The 24,259-nt window shown below is 40.2% G+C and overlaps 1 protein-coding gene across 17 annotated transcripts in view; it reads right to left on the bottom strand.

Annotated features, from left to right (window-relative positions):
- Positions 1–8,608: 8,608 nt before the first annotated feature.
- Positions 8,609–24,259, bottom strand: part of asph (aspartate beta-hydroxylase) — a 38,839-nt gene continuing 23,188 nt past the window's right edge. For 9 of the 17 annotated variants that reach the window (XM_044218638.1, XM_044218642.1, XM_044218648.1 and 6 more), the window contains 9 exons: positions 19,295–19,378; positions 16,491–16,568; positions 15,827–15,921; positions 15,482–15,580; positions 14,516–15,281; positions 12,614–12,664; positions 12,407–12,454; positions 11,700–11,759; positions 8,609–11,427 (listed from right to left, as the gene is read on the bottom strand). In XM_044218638.1, coding sequence (XP_044074573.1) covers positions 11,743–11,759; positions 12,407–12,454; positions 12,614–12,664; positions 14,516–15,281; positions 15,482–15,580; positions 15,827–15,921; positions 16,491–16,568; positions 19,295–19,378 — 1,238 coding nt within the window. In that variant the 3' untranslated portion in view covers positions 8,609–11,427; positions 11,700–11,742. The remainder of the gene's footprint in view (positions 11,428–11,699; positions 11,760–12,406; positions 12,455–12,613; positions 12,665–14,515; positions 15,282–15,481; positions 15,581–15,826; positions 15,922–16,490; positions 16,569–19,294; positions 19,379–24,259) is intronic. The other 8 variants (XM_044218646.1, XM_044218644.1, XM_044218636.1 and 5 more) reach the window with 5 other exon arrangements.

Raw genomic sequence — 24,259 nt, forward strand, 5'->3', positions numbered from 1 at the left:
CCAGAACTCCAGGGGCCCAGAAAGCTGTGTGTCAATTGGTTTGGGCTAATTTACTTGAAATTTTGTCATGGATTATACACCACTAAAGCACAATATCAACTGACACGATAAGGCCGATAAGAGTCCCTGTTTCAAAATCTGGCACCACAACCGTTATTTTATCCTTTTGTGCTTACATGTTAAATAGTCCTAAATGAATGTGTTTCAGAGCGGGGGGGATTAATAGGGGATCAGCAGCTACTTTTTGCCCCAGGGCCCCCAAGCAGGTTAATGCAGCCATGGATATGAACTACATTGCAGCGGGCGGCTGTGGCTCAGGAGAACGGGTCACCCATTGATCCCAGGGTTGGCAGTTCGATCCCCACCACCTCCTGTCCACATGTCGAAGTGTCCATGGGCAAGACGCTGAACCCCAAATTGCTCCCGATGGTTAGCCAGCACCCTGCGTGGTAGCTCGCTGCCATCGGTGTGTGAGTGTGTGGGTGAATGGGTGAATGAGCGGCAAAAACTTTGTAAAGTGTTTTGGATAAAAGCGCTATATAAATGTAGCCATTTACTATTTACCATTTTTAAGTCCAAAAGTACTGAGAAATTATTTATGGGGAGTTCAGAACTCATTTTGAATGGTCTGATTTTCCTTCCAAAAGGCACAACAATTTTCCTTGGATTTAAATCACTTGTAGCTTTTAATATAAAACTGCCCTCATCTAGCCTGATAATAAGACTGAGCTGCCTTTTCATTTCTTTTCATTCATTCAGTCTGACATTGTGCTCATGTTAGCTGATTTCTGTGGGGTATTTTGTTTTGTTTTGCCCTAACCAATCAGCAGTATCCATTCCGCAAACGTCATGGAAGCTGCAGTAGCATTTGCTTTATGTTTTACGTGACAAATGATCAAAGAAATATGTCGACTTATAGCAGCCAGTATAGCAGCATTGATCTCATCTAAACTGTCAGCATTTTTGTATTCAATTTCTTTGTTGCTATTTTTCAGGGATGTAGCCAGGATTTTAGAGTTTGGATTTAAAGCTGCCAAGTCAGAAAATCATTGCAAGGAAGGCTCTCACAGAGGAGGAGGAAGTGGATGTGTTAATAGGAGCAATTCAGACTATTAATAGCATATTGATAATATTATAAGGTCATGTAAATCTGGATCACTCTTAATCACTAGAGGGAGGGAAAACACAGGGATGTTTACTGAGGCTAAACTTATATTTACCCTCATTGTGGGTGGAAGCAGTGCAACAACATCAGGGATTTTGGAAGGGAGAGAGAAGCATAAAGGGAAAAAAAGGCAACAGACAGAGAGGGACAGAGACTTGTGATTAGCAAGAAAGTCAGATAACTGATGACCTGAATACAGAGACTCAAGAAAAGACAGACACTGAAAGGAAGGGATAGAGTGGGGATGTGGTAAGGATGACGTAGACATTCACTGGTAGGTTGATTTAAAATAAAAAATATTACATCCTCTTTATTATATTCTCTTTTTTTTTTACCCCAGTTTACCTCCTCTGTATCTGCCTTGCTCATTCACTCTCAATCTCTACCTATTCCCTTAATTGCTGCTGCAACCCTGCAATCTCATTTGAGTTTCCATGGCAATAACACGAAGGAGAGCAGAGAGACCAAACAGACTGGGGGGGTGGGTAGTTGATGGAGAGGAGGGAGAGAGAGATGTGCTTTATTACACATATCTGAGCAGAAATGTCATTTCTGCGTGTTTATGTACTGTGTGGCTTTATAGAGTATGTGCTACATGTTACTTTGTGTGTATGTGTTTGCACACACACTGCAGACAAAGCTTTGATTGGCTGGTCAGAAATTCACCATGGCAACTATGCCAGAGAGCTCAGTATGGGTTCAGCACACTGGAGCACACGCACACAGAATGGAAGTGAAATGTGTGATCCAATCAGGATTCAGAACAGCAGACCAACCAATCAGTGTATAGTCTTGACAGCAGACTGCAGAGGATTCTGTACTGTCTGACCGTGCTGTGCACAGACTCTCTGAGAGGCAGGGGCAAAAATTTAAAAGAGGCACATCTTTCTTATTTGACTAACTAGTGCTTGTTTACCTTAAACTTGCATTAATAGATTATAGAATAGATAGATTTCTTTGTCCACTTGGTGGCAGCGCAACAAGCTGCATTGACATGTCACCTCATGGAGTTGTAATGGTCGAACATGTTAGGAAACAATGGTTTGGGCACACACAGGTCTGATTGTGTTTCTGCAGAACTTTCAATGGGCAGGGTAACTGTCAATAATTTTTTTATTTGGCCAATCAGACGCTTACAATCCTCTGTCAATCAAAAACTAATTTCACCAATACACCGCCACCTTTTAATTCAGCGAATCACTTCACAGTATTATAAGGGGGGAGGTACACAAACAACCAGCAGCAATGGCGGAGCCAGGCTGAAAGCTGTGGTAATTTTCGCTGTAGGACTGTCATTTGTCACTTTATTAAGTTAAAAATTCAGGTGAGAAAGTAACCATTTAGATTCCCAATATGTGGTCAGTTTATCCAAATAACAGCTATTTGGAAAGTTGCGCCGAGATGCTGCTGCTACAGCAGCTACTCATTTAGGCCTATACTACAGGGATTTCCATTGCTTTGCAAACATTATTGCTTTATGCTTCATTCGATTCAACCGAAGAGGTTGTGATGATACAGCAGGCTAATAATAAATATTGTATATATATTGTAAAATAACATTAGCCTTGGGTTTGCAATTGGTGTGCTTGTTGAAAGTGGAAGTAGACAACTTTTCAACTAGCTAGCATGCTAGCTAGCTAACGCTGTCTGCTTATCAACTCCTTGATCACAACAGAATATAATAACTTTCACCACTGCTCATTTCATAAAGGCCACCGCACGAAAACATGTACTTTGTTTATGTTATATAATGTGCGTTTAGATTGGTTCCGCATAAGCCTCACTTTCACTAATTCAGTCTTCCACTGGGCACGATCGTAGGAAAATGAAGCCTCGCTAGCTACGCTAGCTAATGCTGGCAGCCAAAAACAAACATCTATGATCATCTATGATGATAATCTAAACAAAGAACACTGTTTTCTTGCGGTGGCCTATCTTAAATGAGCAGTGGCAAAGACCACGTAGAATTTATTTTTTAAATAGTAGAATAGTAATTGTAGTGTTAATATTAAATATTAATAAATTAGTAATAATAGGAATGACAGCTATAGGAAAAATAATGTCAGTATTAGTAACAGAGCCAATAACAACAACTGTAGTAGCAGTTGTCGCAGTTGGGCAGCAGGTGGCCCACAACCACAGATCCAGTCTCTGCAGCTCTGGAGGCAGAAATACCTGCTGAAAGCGACAGTAGGAGAGAGGAGAGAAACGAGAAAGCACAAAACTACAGGAGAGAGAAGATGTTGAGTTAGTAACATGCAGTAATGGGATAAAAATGCATACAGATGGAGAGGGAGAGGAGGAGAGAGGAATGAACCCAAACTGGGACCTGATTCCACAGGAGAGGAGCTTGATAACTGAAGGCTCTGGCTCCCATTCTACTTTTGGAGACTCTAGGAACCACAGGTAAGCCTGCATTCTGGGAGCGCAGTGTTCTAGTCGGATAATATGGTATTATGAGATCTTTAAGATATGATGGAGCCAGACCATTAAGAGCTTTGTAGGTGAGGAGAAGGATTTTAAATTCTATTCTGGATTTTACAGGGAGCCAGTGCAGAGAAGCTAATATTGGAGAAATATGATCCCTTTTCCTAGTTTGTGTCAGTACACGTGCCGCAGCATTCTTGATCAACTGGAGAGTCTGAGAGAGACTTATTCAGGCAGCCGGACAATAAGGAATTGCAGTAGTCCAGCCTAGAAGTAACAAATGCATGCACTCATTTTTCTGCATCATTTTGAGACAGGATGAGCCTGATTTTTGCAATGTTACGTAGGTGAAAAAAGGCAGTCCTTGAAGTTTGTTTCATGTGGGAATTAAAGGATAAATCCTGATCAAAGTTAACACAGAGGTTCCTTACGTTGGTGCTGGAGGCCAGGGCAATTTCATCTAGAGTAACTATATCTTTAGATAATGTGTCTCAGAGGTGTTTGGGACCAAGTACAATAACTTCAGTTTTGTCAGAGTTTAACATCAGAAGGTTGCAGGTCATCCAGGTCTTTATGTCCTTAAGGCTTGCTTGAAGTTTAGTTAACTGGTTAGTTTCATCTGGCTTGATCGATAGATATAATTGGGTATCATCTGATGTTTGCTTTAATTTGTGGGTTTGCGGGTTATACCATGGAGCTAACCTTCTTTGTTTTATTATCTTCTTTTTTAGAGGAGCGATAGAATCGAGTGTCGTTCGCAGTCAGCCTGCAGCGCTATCAACTAGATGTTCAATTTGGGAGGGGCTGCAATTTGCATAGGAGTCCTCTGTTATATTGAGACATAACTAAGTGCTTCCTTAAATTTAGCTACAGCAATATCAGATAGACATCTAGAGTAAGAATTTTTGCCTAATGGCATGTAGTCCAGTAATAGCAGTTCAAAAGTTATTAAATAATGGTCCGATAAAGAAGGATTCTGTGGAAAGACTATTAAATGTTCAATTTCAATGCCATATACCAGAACAAGGTCGAGTGTGTGGTTAAAACAGTGAGTGGCTTCATGTACACTCTGACAAAAGCCAATCGAATCTAATAATGAGATAAACGCAGTACTAAGGCTATCATTTTCAACGTCCACATGAATATTGATATCACCTACAATAATTACTTTATCTGTTTTAAGGACTAAACTTGATAAAAACTCTGAGAATTCAGATAAAAATTCAGAATAAGGACCAGGAGCGCGGTACACTGTAACAAATAGAATTGGCTGTCGTGTTTTCCAGGTTGGGTGTGAAAGACTAAGAACAAGGCTTTCGAATGAGCTATAATTTAGTTTAGGTTTAGGGTTGATTAATAGGCTTGAATCGAAGATGGCTGCAACTCCACCTCCTCGGTGCCTCGAGGAATATGAGTATTAATATGACTGGGTGGAGTGGATTCATTTAGGCTAACATATTCTTCATGACCCAGCCAGGTTTCAGTAAGACAAAATAAGTCAATATGATAATCTGATATTAAATCGTTCACTAGTACAGCTTTAGATGACAGAGATCTGATGTTTAAGAGTCCACATTTAATTCTCCCATTTTGTTGTGATATTTCAGCGTTTTTGTTTAGGTTTTTACGTATAACTCCTCTTCTGTTAACTTTAGATTTTATTAATATAAGTAGTCGGGGGGGTAGACACTGTCACTAAGATGTTTTGGGTGGGTAACTGCTCTGGAAGCACAGAGAAGCGTGTAGGACTGCAACTCTGTCTCCTGGTCTCAACTCTGAGTTGTCATGGTTTTGGTCCACTAATCAACTCGACCAAATTTCTGGCTATGAGAGCTGCTCCATCCAAAGTGGGATGAATGCCGTCTCTCCTAATTAGACCAGGTCTTCCCCAGAAAGTCAGCCAAATATCTACAAAGCCCACATCATTTGCTGGACACCTTTGTATAGTCACAATGCCTCCTCTTTTTTGCATTGATTACAAACTATATTAAAATCTGGATTTGTGTTCTTTGCAGTTACTTAGTGTGACCACTGGGGCTAGTAATGAGTCATTTCTATCTGGGTCTGTATCCATTCAGACTCAGAATCAGTTTCATTGGCCAAGTATGTGTACACATACAAGGAATTTAACTCTTTAATTTTAACTTTAACAGTTTTAAGTTGCTCTCAATGTACTTACTCTTAACAATATTACCAACTAATACTTACTATAAACATAAATGATACCAAGGCCTATAGAATTAGTATCTATATCAGGTGTGATGGCAGTAATAACGTTGACATTACAACCAAAAATATTCCTGTCTCAAATATTAACAGTATCATTGATATCAGTATATTAGGTAGCATATAGTGTTGTAATTACTTTAATTTGTGACTAGATGGTAGCAATAGTCATCAGTTTAATAATGGCACACTTGCTCTTTTTGTCCTTTTTTCCACTCCTACCTTTTACCTTGTCTTCTTCCACCTCACCCTCTCCTCCTGTCACCTCCAAATGTCAGTCAGTTAAATGTCAGTCAGTGAACAGATACATAATGTAGAACCCTTGTACAATGTAATTTAAACCAATGCAGTTTTGCTGCTTCAATCCTATCTCTATGAAGCTTATAATGTTGTTTTGAATCAGATGGGAGTGTTTATTCATCTGTACTCTAAGGCTGTAGTTATGTTGTATTGAATTGTATTGTGTTGTTATAATATTATATTCTCCCGTTTACGGGGTTGGACAAAATATGTAGTTTGCCATAATTCATCCCAAAAAGCAAAAAGTGCCTGACAATCTGTTCATTAAAAAAATTCCTGAAAGTTAATGTTACCTGTACTTTTAAAAGAAAATAATAAATATACAAAGATATTTCAATGATACTGTATATTTCTAACAAATGGTTTCATTTATCACAGCAAGTCTTCCAGGTCCTGAAGCAGCAAAACAGCGCCAGACCATCACACTACCACCACCATATTTTACTGTTGGTATGATGTTCTTTTTCTGAAATGCAGTGTTACTTTTACACCAGATGTAATGGGGCACACACCTTCCAAAAAGTTCAACTTTTGTCTCGTCAGTCCACTACTCATATCCAGAGTATTTTCCCAAAAGTCTTGGGGATCGTCAAGATGTTTTCTGGCAAAAATGAGATGAGCCTTAATGTTCTTTTTGTTCAGCAGTGGTTTTCGTCTTGGAACTCTGCCATGCAGGCCATTTTTGCCCAGTCTCTTTCTTATGGTGGAGTCATGAACATGAATGTTGTGGGGTCTTTTGTGACCTCTTGGATGAGTTGTCGCTGCGCTCTTGGGGTAATTTTGGTCGGCCAACCGCTCCTGGGAAGGTTCACCACTGTTCCATGTTTTCGCCATTTGTGGATAATGGTTCTCACTGTGGTTTGCTGGAGTCCCAAAGCTTTAGAAATGGCTTCATAACCTTTTCCAGACTGATAGGTATGAATTACTTTCTTTCTCATTTGTTCCTGAGTTTCTTTGGATCTCGGTATGATGTCTAGCTTTTGAAGACCTTTTGGTCTACTTCACTTTGTCAGGCAGGTCCTATTTAAGTGATTTCTTGATTGAGAACAGGTGTGGCAGTAATCAGGCCTGAGTGTGGCTGGAGAAATTGAACTCACGTGTGATAAACCACAGTTATGTTTTAACAGGTGGGGCAATCACTTTTTCACACAGGGCCATGTAGGTTTGGATTTTGTTTTCCCTTAATAATAACAACCTTCATTTTTCACACAACTGTGTAATATATATATATATATATATATATATATGAAGAGAAGTTATAGAAATTATTTATCATAAAATATTAAAGTCTACAAATTATACGCAGTCTACAAATTATAGGGGCCATATACAGTGTATGTGTGTTGCATTAGTAATACACGTATATATCATGTGGAATAAACCTACCATTGCCGAAATAAAATAAATTCTGATTGTATTTCAGTCTCCTATCATCCCCGTGTATATGAAAATGTTGATGGATTCCTGTGCATGATGAAGTGCTACACTTTGCCTCCCTGATAAAGACTGCTCCTTGAGTCAGTAAATAGATATGGTGACACCTTGTGGCCAAATTTGATATGACAGAACATTAAATCATACTGCCTTTACACAGCCTCATATTAGGTGGTGGAAAGTAACTAAATACATTTACTTAAGTACTGTACTAAAGTACAAATTTGAGATACTTGTATTTCACTTGAGTATTTTCATTTCATGCTGCTTCATACTTCTACTCCACTACAGTTCAGAGGGAAACTACATGTATTTGACAGCTATAGTTACTAGTTACATTTCAAATAAAGATTTTACATAGAACATCATATGATCAGTTTATAAATTAAAAGCATTGTTAAAGATTAAACTACTGATTTGCAAACCTTTTTGGATTGTGACTGTGTCTGGCTGTTAGCAGTTCCACCATAAACTCATTTCCCCTCTAACAAGTAGTTACAACTAGCTCCACATGGACCTGCTACAACAGTAAAATTCTACTTATGCATTGATGCATCAGTATTAACAATCTAATAATGTCATATATACTGATACTATAAGTACATTTTGCTGATAATACTTCTGTACTTTTACTTAAGTAGGATTTTGAATGCAGAGTATTTTTACATTGTGGCACTGGTACCTCAACATAAAAAAGGACCTAAGCACTCTTCCACCACTAATACTGTGGATATGTTTATAGTATCTGCTATTTACATTTATGATTTTATGTTTTATATCATTTAAGACTTTATTCCCCATTTTGAGAACCACAGGCATACAGAACACAGACTAACTTTACTAACAAATCTGGAAAGTGAACCCATCATGAAAAAAAGTTACCTATATGGCCAACTCCACTCCTTCTCTATAATACTCTTTACCGTTTTACACAGATTTGGCACCTTTGTAGCTTTGGCATACATTAAGGTATTTCATGTTGGTCTTTAGTGCAAAGGAGTGACATGGGAGCCACACACACAAAATGTATTAATTAAAAATGACTGGAGTCATTGCTATGTTGTCCCAAACCTTTTATTGCAGCAACAGATCATTTACAGAAAACTGACACTTCAAATCTCCTTTACACAATCCATCATTACTTTACAATAATTTAGTCACCATCGTCAGCGTCTACAGGACAGTATTAGATCTGCAGAACAGTATTAGATCTGCAGACACTGTGAGGCAAAGAGATGGGCAGTTTTTAAACCAACAACTTTATTTCCCCATAACACTGCGGAGCTCAGTCTATGGCACAGCTATTATACTGTTTCTAGCAGACACTGTAAATTAACAACTGCCACCTCCTTTGTCTGGAAGCAAAGCTGTCCTTGTCATCACAACCCTTTCCAGCATGTACATTACTTCTGATCCAAGATTAGTAATGAAAAAAATTCAAATCTGTTTCACCGGGTTGCTGCAGTGTGGTTGCTCTGAAGTTTAATTTTTATTGCTCTTCCTTTTGTATTCTTAGAGAATTAAGTTTGTCCTGAAGTAGCACAGCCCCGTAAACCTGCCTGTCACAAACAGCTTATGGCTTTATAAAAAGATTTTAAAGCAGTTTCAGAAAATTAGAGTTTTATTTCTCCAAGTCATCTTTAAAAATGTTCCTTTTAAAAATCTAGAAGCTCTCTCTTGTTAAAGATTGTAATCTCAGTTCACACTGACTTACAAAGTGTTAGGAAGTAGAAAAGACCAGCTAGTGTTGCAGAAACAAAGAAAAAAGACAAGACATCCTACATAAAGGACTACTGCACACCACTGGAATGTGTTGCATCCCTAAAAACAATCAGGAAGTTACAGTATGTGAGGACTACAGACACAAAGTGGGACTGTGACACCAAATGAGGAAGGTCTTGCTCTTCTTCTACTATAACAATAGTGTTATGTTGTAATTAATCCTACAAAATCAGATCTACATATTGTTTATTGTCAGTATCATAACAGGAGTGTTATCCACAGTGCTGTACCCAGTGTCCCAACACTATCTTAATGTCACAGTTATGTCTCATTTCATACAACAAAGGATGTTTACCTGCAGATCTGGCCATCACCTTCAAAATAAGATACATAACGTTCTCATTTGGCTTTCTTAATTCCACAATTTTAGTTCTGTGATGGAATGATGTGTCAGATGATGTTTTTTTCTCTGATCTTTTGGGCCTCTGGGAGCCCTGCTACCATGGATCAATGATAAAAAAAAAAAAAAAATTGATGTCACAAAGAAAAAGGGAACAGTGACTAAAGAAACATGCCACTAAGTTTCCCTTCAAGTAAATAAAACACACAACTATACGTTTTTCAGCTGAGAGAATGAGGCAGTGAAGTTTCGCCACTGATGATTAAAAACAAAGATCTTTGTTCATTTAACTGGTGTCAGTCAGCTAGTTATGGCTAGCTTCCCTCTGTGAGCCAGTGATAACAGCTCTTTTACACTGAAGCAACCATTAAAGAAAGCAGAATCTGGCTCACACAGGGTTAAAATGCTTCAGTGTAACTATCCTGCCTGAATCAGCCTGCTAGGCTGGATCCATCTATCGCTGGTGTGTTTGAAAAAAAAAAAAATCTTTACATCACAGTGTGACCGCTTTGCACCGTCCATGGTGTCCTAATTTACATCACAGTTTAAACTTTAAGAGCTGAAGTTTTAAGTTACAACTTCAGTTAAAACTTATTTGATAGTCTAGTTAGATGGTCTTGGTAATCTTATCTGAAAATGTAAAAAAAACAAAACAGCTAGAAACCTACAGAACACAAACACACAGAGGTAAAGGTAGTTAGAAAACAAAACAAGAAGAAAAAAGTTAAACAGTCAAAAACTACATCATGACATCTGCGGCTCACAGATAGGATTAATTAGCAAAAGATTTGTCAACACACAAGCACACGCTCATCATGGGGTACATAAGGAAGACATCCGCACACATGCTCACACACAAGCTTTTTCTCTGAATTCACATGCTAGCATATGGCTCATCCTGGAGTCGACACACACTGAGTGGTAAATAAACTGGCTGGGTGAGGAGGGGTGAGGAGGGGTGAGGGAGGCGGGTGACAGACATCACGACAGCTTTGCATAGAATCTACAATACTGTTACCAGAACTAAACACAGAATGGAGATGGTTTTCTAAATTCTGAATTTACACCAATAGAGGGGCAGAATATTACATTTTTAGTTTGATTAAAAAAATGTGAATTTTTTTTGTTACCTCCATCCAGTTGATTTTTATCAGCAGGAGGGATTAGCAAACACCAGCTCAGAGTGGAGACACTCTGTAGTGTTCAGAGCAAGATTTCGGTTTTTGTTGCACCAGCCAAGTTTTGAATCTGTGAAGCTTCTGAACCTGCAAAGTCAAAGACCTCACTGTATAGACAAGAGTCTTCGAACTCAGAGACTGATTTGAAACTACCAAATGATGGCTCAGTTATGAACTTTGGCCTTAGTTTACTTGGCAACAGAATTTAGCTCCAGGAAGCCAAACTACGTCACTGAGAGACTTCAAAATAAAGTTCCAGACTGAAAATGGGGGCTCTACCTAAAGAAGAAAAAAAGAATGGTGAGCAAAGACTCAAAGAAGGGTAAAACAGGAGTACCACATTAGTAGCCAATTCATCCATTATATCACACATTTATACCAAAAGGAAAATTCAAAAGGAAGGTGTAAAAACATGGGGAGGGGGAGACAAATGGGGAGAGAGGCGAGTGTTGTCATAATGACTCAATCGTTTCTCTGGAGGTGGAGAGGTGCATCATCGCTCTGAGCACGGTCAGATGGTGCTGATGCAACGTCAGTGGGTCCCTGCTCCGTGACCATGCTCAGCCTTTACGTTTCTACGGGAAGCACAAAAGGATGATGTTTGGTCTTCACATGTGAAAGTTATCTCTTAATGTATTTGTGCCATCAAAAGCACAAATCTACTATTCTTGCACTTTGATTGTATTGCGTTGGAATGTGCATTACATTGTAAGGTAAGGTGTTACAGATATGGTGGCATATGGTGTTACAATCTGATAATTAATGTCAGTTCATTATGTTTTTATTTTGATAAGTGTGATGTAGGCAAAGATGCAGAAGTACTGTTTGTAATGCATGCAATAAAGACCTTTTTCCTACTTTGAATCCACACGTGTCTGGAGTGGGTTTTCCTACACTACTGAAGCATCTGTAGCAGAATAACAGAGTGGATTCCGCTCTCAGGAAACGTGGAAAAAAGACAAAAGTACTTTCACAAGCTTTCTAGGGCTGCCCCTTTTTGGAGCTCGGAGGGCTAACTTGGCTCGTTTACTATATTACGTGAACGTTGCCGTCACCCTGAACGTCCCGCCGAGCCCCGTACAAAGATCTGGCAGTTTAATAAAGCGTTGCTTGATAGTCTATATGAAAAGAAGTAGTATTGAACAGCCAAATCTGATTCGTATGATAACATTCTGAGTTGGGTACAGCCCTGAAGCTTTCTAGTAAACAAACCGAACAGATAATGTGATTCTGTAAAAGCAGACAAAGTGCAGCTGACTATCACAGCAGACATTCTCCTGCAGACAGCTGTTGTAGCCTTTGTATTACATAATTTTTCAGAATTTCCATCTCTATGCCAGGATAAGAGTGAGAACAAAGCCTCCATGAATACAAATTTACATGCAACCTTTACGTTTGATTATGTCCACACTAAGCCGCCTACTCTTAAAAACTGTTTACAAAAACAACCAGAAAAGACTAATGTGGACTCAAAACAAGAAAAACTCCACACTAAGGTCATATACTGTATAAGTCATCCTTACGAGCATGAAGTTGGTTGAAAACAATGTTTACCTGTGGGCTCCTCCTGAATCTCTTCCTCTGTCTCAACAAACTCTGCTGCTGCAAAGAGAAACACACATGCAGAAGTAAAACCACAAGATCTTAAAAATATTATAATGATATCACCTCACAAAGCTTTTGCCCCCACTAAATGTACAGTACATCTATCCCCTTTACTTGGTTCGGGCCATTAGATGTCAAGTGTGTGTGTGTACCCACCTTCTTCTGCTGCCTCTTCTACCTTGTGTGCTGCTTCTTCTGTCTCTGTGACTGTGGAACAAAAAACATTTGAAACCATGAACAACCGTATGCTCCGAGAAACAGAATCAGTTAACGCAATACTTCAGCACTGGTACAACACCAACATAAAAAAATCATCCTTGGATCATCAGCTCCATTGCTTCATGCTAACAGCATGGCAGACACTAAGTTACATGAGAGCAGATTTCTAACACTTCAGCATAATATCTCAAGAGCGAGAGAAAAATCTCATCAGAAGTCTACTTTCCCTGAATAATGCTACTGGCATACTAGCAGACAATATAGTGTGTACTGAAGTCAAATGTTTTCATTGACCCTCCTCAGCTTTAATCTGTCCTGATGGTTATCAGTTATGACTGGCTGATGAAGCTACTTTATCCATTGTTGGACAAGCTCTGTATCCGGCAGACTGGAAGCTGCTTATGTGGTGGAAATGGATTTATTACCAAGAACCTCAGCACCATGGTGACCACTGACAGCTACAGCAAGGCTTTGACAGTGGACTAAAGACAAGACAATGAGCTGAAAAGAAACAAAAGCCTCAAACAGTCTACAGCATATTCTTAGTCCACCTACAGTTGTTGACAAACTGATGACAGGAACCAAACACAACAATTTAATGTACCAAGCCATCAGAACAGATGGCCAGCAGACACCAGAGTTCTACTCATAAGCTCTTACAGAATAAAGCTGTCCAAATCTGTCAACGCCTTTCTTCCCCAGGTCCTGTATTTTTAGATATTAATGCTTGAGAGTTTGAGAAATACACTTATTCACTTTCTGGCAAAGAGTTAGATCAGAAGATCGATAGCACTCTCATATTGTTCAGTCAAAAATAAGACTACAGCCAGTGCAAAGACTGGAAACTGGTGGAAACTGGTGGAAACAGCTAGACTGGCCCGGTCAAATGGAAACAAAATTTGCCTACCAGCACCTCTAAAGCTCCTTAATTTACATGTTATTTCCAATTTTTTAAATCCAGACAAAAACCCAAGTGTAAAAACATAAATTTGTCGTTTTACGGTGGGGTTATGTGCCAGACTATTTTTTGGCTCTGAGCAGTTGCCAGGCAACAAGCGGAGACTCCAGGAAGTTACTGGTCACAGCCAAGAAACAGTCTGGTGCATAACCACCTGTAAAACTGCAAATTAAATTTAAACACTTTGGTTTTTGTACAGATTGAACGAACAAGGTCTAATGTGTTAATCAGTCTGGTTTAGAGATGGTGGTAGGCGGATTTGTTACAATTTGACAGAACCAGGCTAGCTGTTCCAACCTGTTCCCGATCTTCATGCTAAGCTAAGCACTGGCTGTAACTTCATATTTAAAAAGAATACCACACCAATTTAGCATTACAGTCCTTTAGCATTGTTGGATTCACAATGGACAGTTAAAAAAAAAAAAAAAAGAAGAAGATCAAAAACGATGCAGCAGAACCAAAGACATCATCTTTTTTATTACACGTTCTTCGTCATCGTCAAGATCCGGGTGTGTTATGCTAGTAGCGGCGAATGTAACCAAGTCGCTAGCCTCAAGCAGAGATGAGGAGCGGGCTGCTACAGTGTTTCCACCCCCAGCCGACCTTTACTCAAGTGACATCACTTGAGGACATTTATCAGACTTCGCGCAGCTCCTTCTGGAGCCACAGAAGGTTTTATACAACTTTTTTCATATATGCAGAAGTACTCCCAGGACCTTTAAACAGACTTTGATGTGTAAAATTGGTGGAGTTCCCCTTTAATGGGGAGAGTAGTATCAATCTTGTCATCTAACACACCGCCAGAAAGTGAATTCCTTTATGCTAAATGTTGGGATACCACTGTATACCTCATGTTTTTACTCAAATCCTTTCCTCTTTACCTGGTACTGTTTGGTCCTCCACTACTTCTTCTGGAGTTGCCTCTGTGTCTGCGGCCTCCTCCGCTGCCTCTTCTGAGGGAGTTGCCTCCTCCTCTTCCACTACCTCCTCCACAGCTTCTTCTGAAGACACTGCCTCCTCTTCTTCTGCTACATCCTCAACAGCTTCTTCTATTGGACCTGACTCCTCTTCAGTGGGCTCCTCAGCAGGTTCCTCTGAAGGAGCTGCCTCCTCTTCTTCCACATCCTCAACAGCTTCTTCTGAAGCTGCTGCCTCCTCTTCAGTGGGCTCCTCAGCAGGTTCCTCTGAAGGAGCTGCCTCCTCTTCTTCCACATCCTCAACAGCTTCTTCTGAAGCTGCTGCCTCCTCTTCAGTGGGCTCCTCAGCAGGTTCCTCTGAAAAAGCTGCCTCCTCCTCTTCCACTACCTCTTCAACAACTTCTTGTGAAGGTGCTGCCTCCTCTTCAGCGGGCTCAACAGCTTCTTCTACAGGAGCTGCCTCCTCTTCTTCAGCTGCCTCCTCGACAGCTTCTTCTGTAGTAGCGCTCTCTTCCTCTACAGTCTCTACTTCTGACGCCACCTCCTCAAAAGCCTCCTCCTCCTCCTTGGTCTCCTCCACTGCAGCAGCCTCCTCCTCCACAGCCTGCTCTATCGCCAGTTCCTCCACCTCCTCTGCAAACTCTTCAGCTGCTGCCTCCTCTTCAGGCTGGTCTGCCATCATCTCCTCTCCAACTTCCTCAGCTGCTGGCTCCTCCTCAACTGGAGCAGCCTGAATTAATCATCATTGTCAAGGGTTATAAAAAGATATAGGTTTTCACATTAGCTGTTAGAACAGGCATGGATATATCTGACAAAATCACTTTCATGTGGTCAAAAGGCTGTCTACAACAATGACATTTGGACATCATCATTTATTATATTCCATTTATGTTGATTGATTAAGTAGCAGTCCCATAACAAACTACATACCTCCTCCACTGTCTCCTCAACAGGAGCCTCCTCCACAGGGGCATCTTCTTCCACAGCAGGAGGTTCCTCCTCCAGCACCTCTGGATCCTCCTCAATCACCTGAAAAGGAATACACCACCTAAATGTCATCAACAGGTTCACACTTGTATTTGTGCAAGTTTGTAACTGATTCCCTTAAGGACCAAGTGTTTCACTAATTAATTAAATATAAAAATTCTTGTGAACATTTGATTTTACAATTTCAACTTTGAGCAGGGAAAAGGATCAAGATTGAAAGAACATCCAAAAATGGCTGTCTGCGATTGGACCCTGCTCCACTGATTTATCAATTTGGCCTGTACCAACCTCAGGAGTCTCCACAGGCTCTGGCTCAGCCTCAGGTTCTGGTTCAGGCTCAGATGCAACCACCTCAGGCTCAGCTGCTACCTCAGGTTCAGGCTCTAGAGGGACAAGCAGAGAGTTGTACAGGTTCTCCTTCACACGCACACGCCACAGCTTGGCAATGTCACAATATGTTTTGCAGGGGCCATCCTACAGGAGGCAACTGACTCCATGCCTTGTAATGGGGAGAGTCCTGTCCGTGTCAATTTGTGGCACCCTTGCAGCAAATGTGCTTGCATTTTGTGTTTAACATCTTTAACGTCAGCTTTATAGTTTTAAACATCAGGTAGTCAGTGAAGTACTTCCAGTTTTCTCAAAGATGACACGACAGACTAGATAACAATCAGTAGATACAATATCATCAAGGCACTCCAAATAACTCTGTGTTGAGAAGAAAATTATAATGTTCATTCAGCCTGATAACACTACAAGATGTGAGTGAAAAGACTTGAAATATCCAGTGCTGCTAGATAAAGGTTTTCATATTAAGTGGGTCTTAACAGTGCAGAGGGGACACTGTCTAGCTATACTGTAGAGTAACAAGACTGTCTGCCTGCATTGATGAACACCAGTTTTTCCCAACAGTGATGTCACATGAAGGCATTCACACGCATACACACTCACGTACCTGGTGGTGCAGAAGTGTCCTCTGCTACAGCAGCTTCAATTTCATCTTCCACAGGCACAGGTTCAGGCTCGACTATAGCTGAGGAGAGAGGGGGATGATGTTGAAGGAAAAATTGTGTGCGAATGAATGGGCAGTGACCCAAAAGGCTTCAATTTTTAAAATTCAAAAAGCACTTTATTTTTTATCTCTATGTTACATGGTCCACTGCTACACATGATCCACTAAGCAGAATTGTTTTAATAAAATGTGAAAATCTACCTACAATATATTTTGTCAATTTAACAAAATGTAAAGCCAGAACACAAATTACAAGAAAAATGACACAGGTCCCTATATAAATGTACAAACCTTTAGTGATAATCACTCAAAAATAATAGTTTATATACACAAATACAGCAGAAATATGTCAAATAAATTACTAGAAATACAGTCTTCTTGCATGTAAAAGTAATTTTATCCCAACTTTGTGCCTTTTTTATTCAAAGTCTATGTATGCCATTGTAAAGCCCTGAAAATAATAAAGTTTTAGAAATGTCTCTAAAAGACTATTATGGTATACAGACAAATGAGATACTGTGTGAAGAACCCACATCAGCAGTTTATTTATAAATAGTGTTGTTACTATAAATAAAATATGCTCAGTGTATTCACCGATAGACTTACAGGTTTAATAAATAACTGATAACAGGACTGATTTGATAATCATTTTTCAATCACCATTAATCTCAACTCAATTATCATTAAACATTAGCAGTGTATTTATTGTTACACATAAGCACTGGCAAATGTGTCATTCGTAAGCCACACTTGGCCAAAGACCTTGGATTTCAGTTAACATTCCATTTCAAACAAATACCTTTAACAACTCGGGGAAGGTGAAGCCTTCACCTAAAAAGGCTTGAACGGAGAGCACCAGCCATTAATTCAAACTTAGGTGTAAGATTGATGCGAGATAATGGTTGATGCCAACGCAAGATCTCAGCTGAATCTAAAAACACCGGATTCCTATTGGATTGGACACGCAATGCAACGCATGAAATCCCGGCGCAGCTATGATGTCATCGCCTCTATAAAGTCGGGAGCACAACACTGCTCGACGTCTTCCCATTGTAGCCTCATTTACTTCAGGAGACGCTCACGTGAACTTTAACTGCTGAGGGAAAGTCAACTCGCCGGACGAGCAACCGACTGCTTTGTGTTTGCTGAACACACTTTTGGATCCTGATCGTTATTCCCCATAACGATCCAGTACCTGCAGAAGGAAGATTCAGGTTTTACAGCTTCTTCATGGAGAGAAAGACCGCCGCTGAAAGTCGGCCGCTGCTCCCTCCGCTGCCACTCAAAAGGAACAGTTTTGCCATTGAACCCGCCGACAGTGCGGACCCGACTCCGTCAGGATCTGAGCCTGAGAGGATTTCACCGGACAACCAAACAGACTGACGCATTAAATCGCTAACCTAGAGCGATCTAAAGTATTGTGATGCTTGTGTCTGAGCAAAGATAGATTTTATAACTGTGTTATTTCATCTAAGCTTCATTGTTGTGAATTGTGCTTTGCTTATTGTGGGAAGTAATGGACCACAGTGTCCTGTTTTGCTGTGTTTTTGTGCTTAGCATGTTCAATTGTGGTACCACGCTGTTGGACCGCTTAACTGTTATTTTAGCCACTGTGGAAGCTAATGACTGCTTTATCAATCCAAAGTCCAGAAACACGCCTGTTGAATGAAAGTTTGCTGCCGGGTTCCTGTGTGATAAAGGGACAGCTATTGTGCATTACCATGACATTTGAGATTACTTGTACCTTCCTCTTCATGTACATAGACACTTACACACACACACACACACCTTAAACGACCCAGATAGCGTGGTAGCATAACCACGCTAAGCTGCACGCTATCCTGAGGACAAATAAAGTGTGTCCTCCATATTGGCTCTGCACCTTAGAGTTTCGCAGGTCTGCCCGCCATTTTGGCTCTGTGTGTGGCGAAGACCTGCATGGTCACGTCCGCCACGTTCCTCGCACCCCCCCCAAAAAAAAACTATGCCTGCTGATTGTTGTATGCTTATTGTGTTTAGAATAGATGATTGTGGTTGTTGACTGAAGTTAATGATTGTTAATCAGTGCTAAGGTTAAATAAACTCTATTGTATCTTTTAAAGAGCAGTTGCCTGTGGTTACTGTGTGTATGTGTTGTAATAACAGCTGGTTGTGACGGTCAGTGCTCAGATTCATCCTTCACTGTCCACCCATTAATGTAAGATAGTACTTTAAATTTTTAGGTGGACAGCCACCTTTGAGAAGGTATTTCATGTTTGGTTATTGGTCCTTGATCCCAGGATGGTGCCCCGTAATTATTGATCCATATTAATAATTTTAATGATTTTATTAATATTCATACATATCTTTGATGTAAAAGGAACAAGTTTGGTTATTAGCAAACATTTCAAATAGTGGTTCTTTTATCAAATCACACGTTTAATCAAGCTCATGTCCTTATCAAAATAAATTCAAATTTAAGAGCATAGTTGTCACTTAAGTTCTACTCCACCTACTGAAATACAAAAACACACAAAGCCTTTAAACTGAAGGCCCAATGTGAGGTTTTGGTATCCATGTGATGCTGCCATACCGTTACTGAAAACCAATACCACCAACTGATGAGCCCAACGATATATGGAAAATCTGTCACCATACAACACCAGTGTTCCCTGTTCTCTCATTATCTACTACCAACATGTTATTGTAATGACACCGGAGGGAAAGTGTGTGTATGATAATGTGTGTATAATGAACATGTGTGGTACCTTCTGGTGTCAGTTCGGGAGTCTCCACTGGGGCAGAAGCTTCTTCACGACGGGATGTGACGACAACAGCCTTCTCTTTCAGTCCTACATGAGATGATGCACATGTTGTTGGCAGGAATCATGTGTACAGTATAGACACAGGACATGTACATGTGTGTGTGAGTGTGCCGAGTCCTTGATTGAGCACATACTGAAAAACATCAGCCCATATTTAATTATTGGGGTTTTAAATGTCAGCTTTATGGTGTCATACACAAAAGTATGAAGATACAATACATAAAGTCTAGCTGGTATTGCTGCAAAATGGGGCATGCATGAGATTTGGATGTGATGCACAGTACATGATCTTATACAGGACCTTGTAAGTAAAAATGTGTGCGGCAAATACAGTAAGAAGGTCATCATATAACATTGGTAACATTCACATGAATCCACACTTCCTATCAAACCATCTAAAAAAGGCATGGGGTTTCTGTTGCTGACTGAAGTTTTTCATAAACACAATATTTAAATATTATGGTTTGTCAAACACTTGTTACATTTCAACACATTTTTGACAAGTAATTCTGTTTTCTAAAGATTTTTGTCATTTCTGCTTAATTTTTGTTAGAGATAGAGAGAATCAGAAGGGGGGGGGGGTTTACAGGAACAGCAAAAGGCCCAGACTGGACTCGAACCCGTGCCGCTGCATCAAGGACTCAGCCCTGATTCATGGTACGCACTCTACCAGGTGAGCTACTGTGGCGCCGCCAAGTCATTTTGTTTTCAAATGAATTGTCATTTGTAGTGTGTAGGTCTAAATTGGATGTTGGTCTGAGGTCATAAAGATTCATAGTATGATCTCCATTTCTATACACAAGCATCTGGTGGAACCACAGACAGAAGACTGGCTTTCACATGTTAGAAAAGAGGCACTTACATGGATCCAGAAACTTTATTGACAAAAGAAAATAACATTTATGATAGTGGAACACAAATCTCTCTAAATTTAGAAAAATGTGCACATTTTGTGGAGAAATTGATGGGTTACATAGCCTAATGTTTTCAATCTAGTCAAATCTAAACATGCTCATGCACACTGAAGTACACCACACTTGATACTTTAGACACTTTAGAGTATCTTGCTGTGCTTTTTCTGACTGCTGCAGTTTTAATCCTTATTCCATTACTCCCATCCTTCCCAATCACACCAGTCTTTCCTCAACCTTTAACTAAAAAGGACAAAGATAATAAAAAAAAAAAAAAAAAAAAAAAAAAAAAGACTGGCTACAAAATCTACACCAGTTATTCCCAACTGGATAGTTCCCAACTGAAAAGTGTAGCAAATTCCCAGCACAGTACTTTTGCTGGGCAGTGACTAAGCTGGTGTCTATTCACTACGTGACCTTGGTTGTTTGGGTCATTGCAGTCCCTCGAGAGTCTCTCTTTTGCTAGTAGCATGGACATAGAAGTAGCTAGCTAGCCAGTTCCAGAACATGGCCAAAGTAATTACGACACATAATATATTAAAATTTACCAAACATAACAAGCCAGTCTAGCTGGAAAATGACTTTTTTCCTTTAACCTTTTCAGCAAAGAAATGTTGTTGTCATCTTGGGTTAAAAGCCTCAACTGCACATTATTTTAGCTTTAATTTTGTGAAATAATATTCAGTAGATGGTAAATTAGCTCACGTGTGCACCATGAATACGAACCAGTTGGTAACCACTCCATCTATACACAGGCCAAATAGGTCTGGGTATAATCTGAAATCTTTATAGTGCTGATAAGATACCTGAATTGTGGTGCCGATACCAAAATATTTTTCGATGCATTACTTATAAAACATTTTTCTACAAATTCCTTTTTATCTGTTCTCATACAAGAACTTTGCTAAAAACAAACATTGGCAAAATTTTGATCCAAATCAGGAATTGAAGTAAAATATGAGTCTGACCAGACATTTGATTCCAGCTTTCAGCACATGATGGGTTTTGAAATGTGCAACAGACACATTTTGGTCAGTACCAAAATGACGTGCACCCTAATGTTGAAAATGGCTAACACTGGCTTTCGATGGGACCAAAATATTCCTCTAAAACCTTATCTCCAACTTCATTTCCTGTCTCCTCTGTTCAATTTCTCAGCTTTGCTTTTCTTTCTTTTTTCTTTGACAGACTTTTTCCCTCTCCCCTTGTCTTCCTCCTGTGCTTTCTTTCCCTCCCCCTTTTTCTCTGACTTCTCTGTCTCTACTCCTTTCTTTGACTTCTTCTCCCCTTCCTTCTCCTCCTTGCTCTCTTCTTCCCTTTTCCCATCCTGTTGTTTAGCTTTTTCCTTCCTTAGTTTTTCCAGAGCCTTCTCCATCTCTTCTTTTTCTATCTTCTCCTCTTCTTCTTCCAGCCTAGTTGCCACTCTTTCCTTCACTCTGGCCATTATTTCCTTCCTCCCCAGCTCCAGCACCTTCTCCTCCTCCTCTTTGGCCAAGAGCTGTCTGACCTCAGCCAGAGCCAGCTTGGCAAGCTTCTTGGCCTCCACGCGTTCGTGGATGATGGCCAACTGCTGCTTTAGAGCCTCCCGAAGCTTCCAGCCGACATCCTTGGTTGGAGAGGCTTCTGGGATGGATGAGCAACAACACTGTTTGGTGTTTCACCACTTGTAAAAATTAGTTGTTAGGACAAAGACCATGCTCAAATTTACTCCGTTATTGAACATCACCACACATCAGGCAGGCGTGTGCATGTCTGTGGATGAATCAGGACCATATTTATCCACAGCAAGACGGATGCCATGCCATACTCTTCTTACTTTCACCACCAAGCAGTGTGTAGACTTTGTAGACTACGCTGCTATCTTATACTCAGTTAAAACTGGTGTAAAACAGCATTAAACAGGATTTACACCAGTTTCTTAAAAAATGTGCAAAAATGAAGGGGCTCTTGTACACTACTCAGGTTTAAAATGAGTTTTACTTATCAAGCACAGAATTATGCAAAAAATAAAAATAAAATCTTTAAATCACTGCAAATCAACCCTTTTAGAACAGGTTAATAACTCACTCATATAACAAACCTGGAGGATTTTTGTTTGTTTATCAAATAAACACACTCTAAGACCACATTGAGTTGTGAGTAGTTGAAACTTCATCCATTATTCTAGCCTACACTGCAACACAGCACAGCTTCATGCAAGCGGCTGCATGATGGTACCTTTCTTAGCTCCTCTCCTGGCTGCATCTCCAGGTTTTTCATCTGATGTGACAGACAAACAATACAAGAATTACAGCACTTGACTCTTTTACATGCAATACATTTGACGTCGTTACACACCATGAAGTGATCAGTCCATTATCAATTGTTAATCATTCCTACTGTCCAATATCAGTTGCACTTTGTGTACAAGTCATTTACACAGCTCCATACTGTGTCCAATGCAGCGCGAAGCTAATCTCAGCTCAAGCTGAAGCAAACCACATAGACTTTTTGTAGCAGAAGCACACAGTTGCTATAAAACTTAGCAAAAAACTTTGCTATACATCAACGTAAGACGAGTTCAGCTGTGCAGATTCGGACTTCAGCTTGGTATAGACCTTTTTCCACAGCAGACATTTTGACTTGTCAGAGAAGGAGAAGCACAGGTGAAACACATTTCTAGTTCAGTTCCAGCATGTGTCCCAATAAGCCATGACAGTGAGCCAGCACGTATAATACCAGGACCCTGGAACTAGCTCAGCTAAATGCAATGCTGTCATTTTTAATGTTATCAAGGACACCTGTGCTCCGTGTGAAAAAGGTCTATAGTACTTGATAGAATACCGATAAAAGGATTGAAAGCCAGATTCTGAGCGACATCTGAAAAGCGACACATTTACATGTGCAGTGCAGCCTAGTGGAGACACTGTAGAGCTGAAGCTTGCAGACAAATAATGCTTTTGTCGTCACTGTCGCAACACCTTCCAAAGCACTTATCTACTTGGCAAGATGCAAAATGGTACACTTATGTGTAATGGCGAAAAACCTAAGTTCTTAGTTGTATGAAATCATACCAAACAACAAATAATTTACTGGTTGGATATATTGAAAAATGTTTCTATGACAAGGTTCAACATTAAAAGGTTCCCCCCCCACTTGCCCATTGTTGTTATTTGATAACTGCTAATAAACAACAAAAACTAAAGTTAATTGTCATGTTAAATCTTTATAAATAAAAGTAAATGAATCAGAACTAGGACACAGTGTGTCACAGATGCAAAGCAACATTATTGCATATCGAAGATGGTATGACAATCCCCCCTCCTTCTCCCCAGAGATGAACTCTAACTGTGAGTGAGTGACAAATTATCTAAATAAACTCTGTCTTTACCCGCCGCCATTTTCTCGTGAGTAGGGATGGGTATCGTTAGCATTTTATGGATACTTCTATTCTTATCAATGCTCTTATCGGTTCTTTTTCATTACTAAATAATTGCTTTTTAAAAGATATATTATTTTAAACAACAAATTCACAACAGAATTATTAAATATAACTAAATGTTTCTAGAGCAGCAACTATGTTTACAACTCAGTCACTATATAAACTAATATCTCACTGGAAACAAATCTGAAATGTCAGTAAAATAAATCATATTCCATCCATCCATCCATCCATCTTCTTCCGCTTATCCGGGGCCGGGTCGCGGGGGCAGCAGTCTAAGCAGGGACTCCCAGACTTCCTTCGCCCCAGACACTTCCTCCAGCTCCTCCGGGGATCCCGAGGCGTTCCCAGGCCAGCCGAGAGACATAGTCCCTCCAGCGTGTCCTGGGTCTTCCCCGGGCCGCCTCCCGGTGGGACATGCCCAGAACACCTCCCGAGGGAGGCGTCCAGGAGGCATCCGGATCAGATGCCCTAGCCACCTCAGCTGGCTCCTCTCGACGTGGAGGAGCAGCGGCTCTACTCGAGCTCCCCGTGTGACTGAGCTCCTCACCCTATCTCTAAGGGAGCGCCCAGCCA

This window comes from Siniperca chuatsi, linkage group LG13 (genome assembly GCF_020085105.1).
Source record: "Siniperca chuatsi isolate FFG_IHB_CAS linkage group LG13, ASM2008510v1, whole genome shotgun sequence".
NCBI classification, from domain to species: domain Eukaryota; kingdom Metazoa; phylum Chordata; class Actinopteri; order Centrarchiformes; family Sinipercidae; genus Siniperca; species Siniperca chuatsi.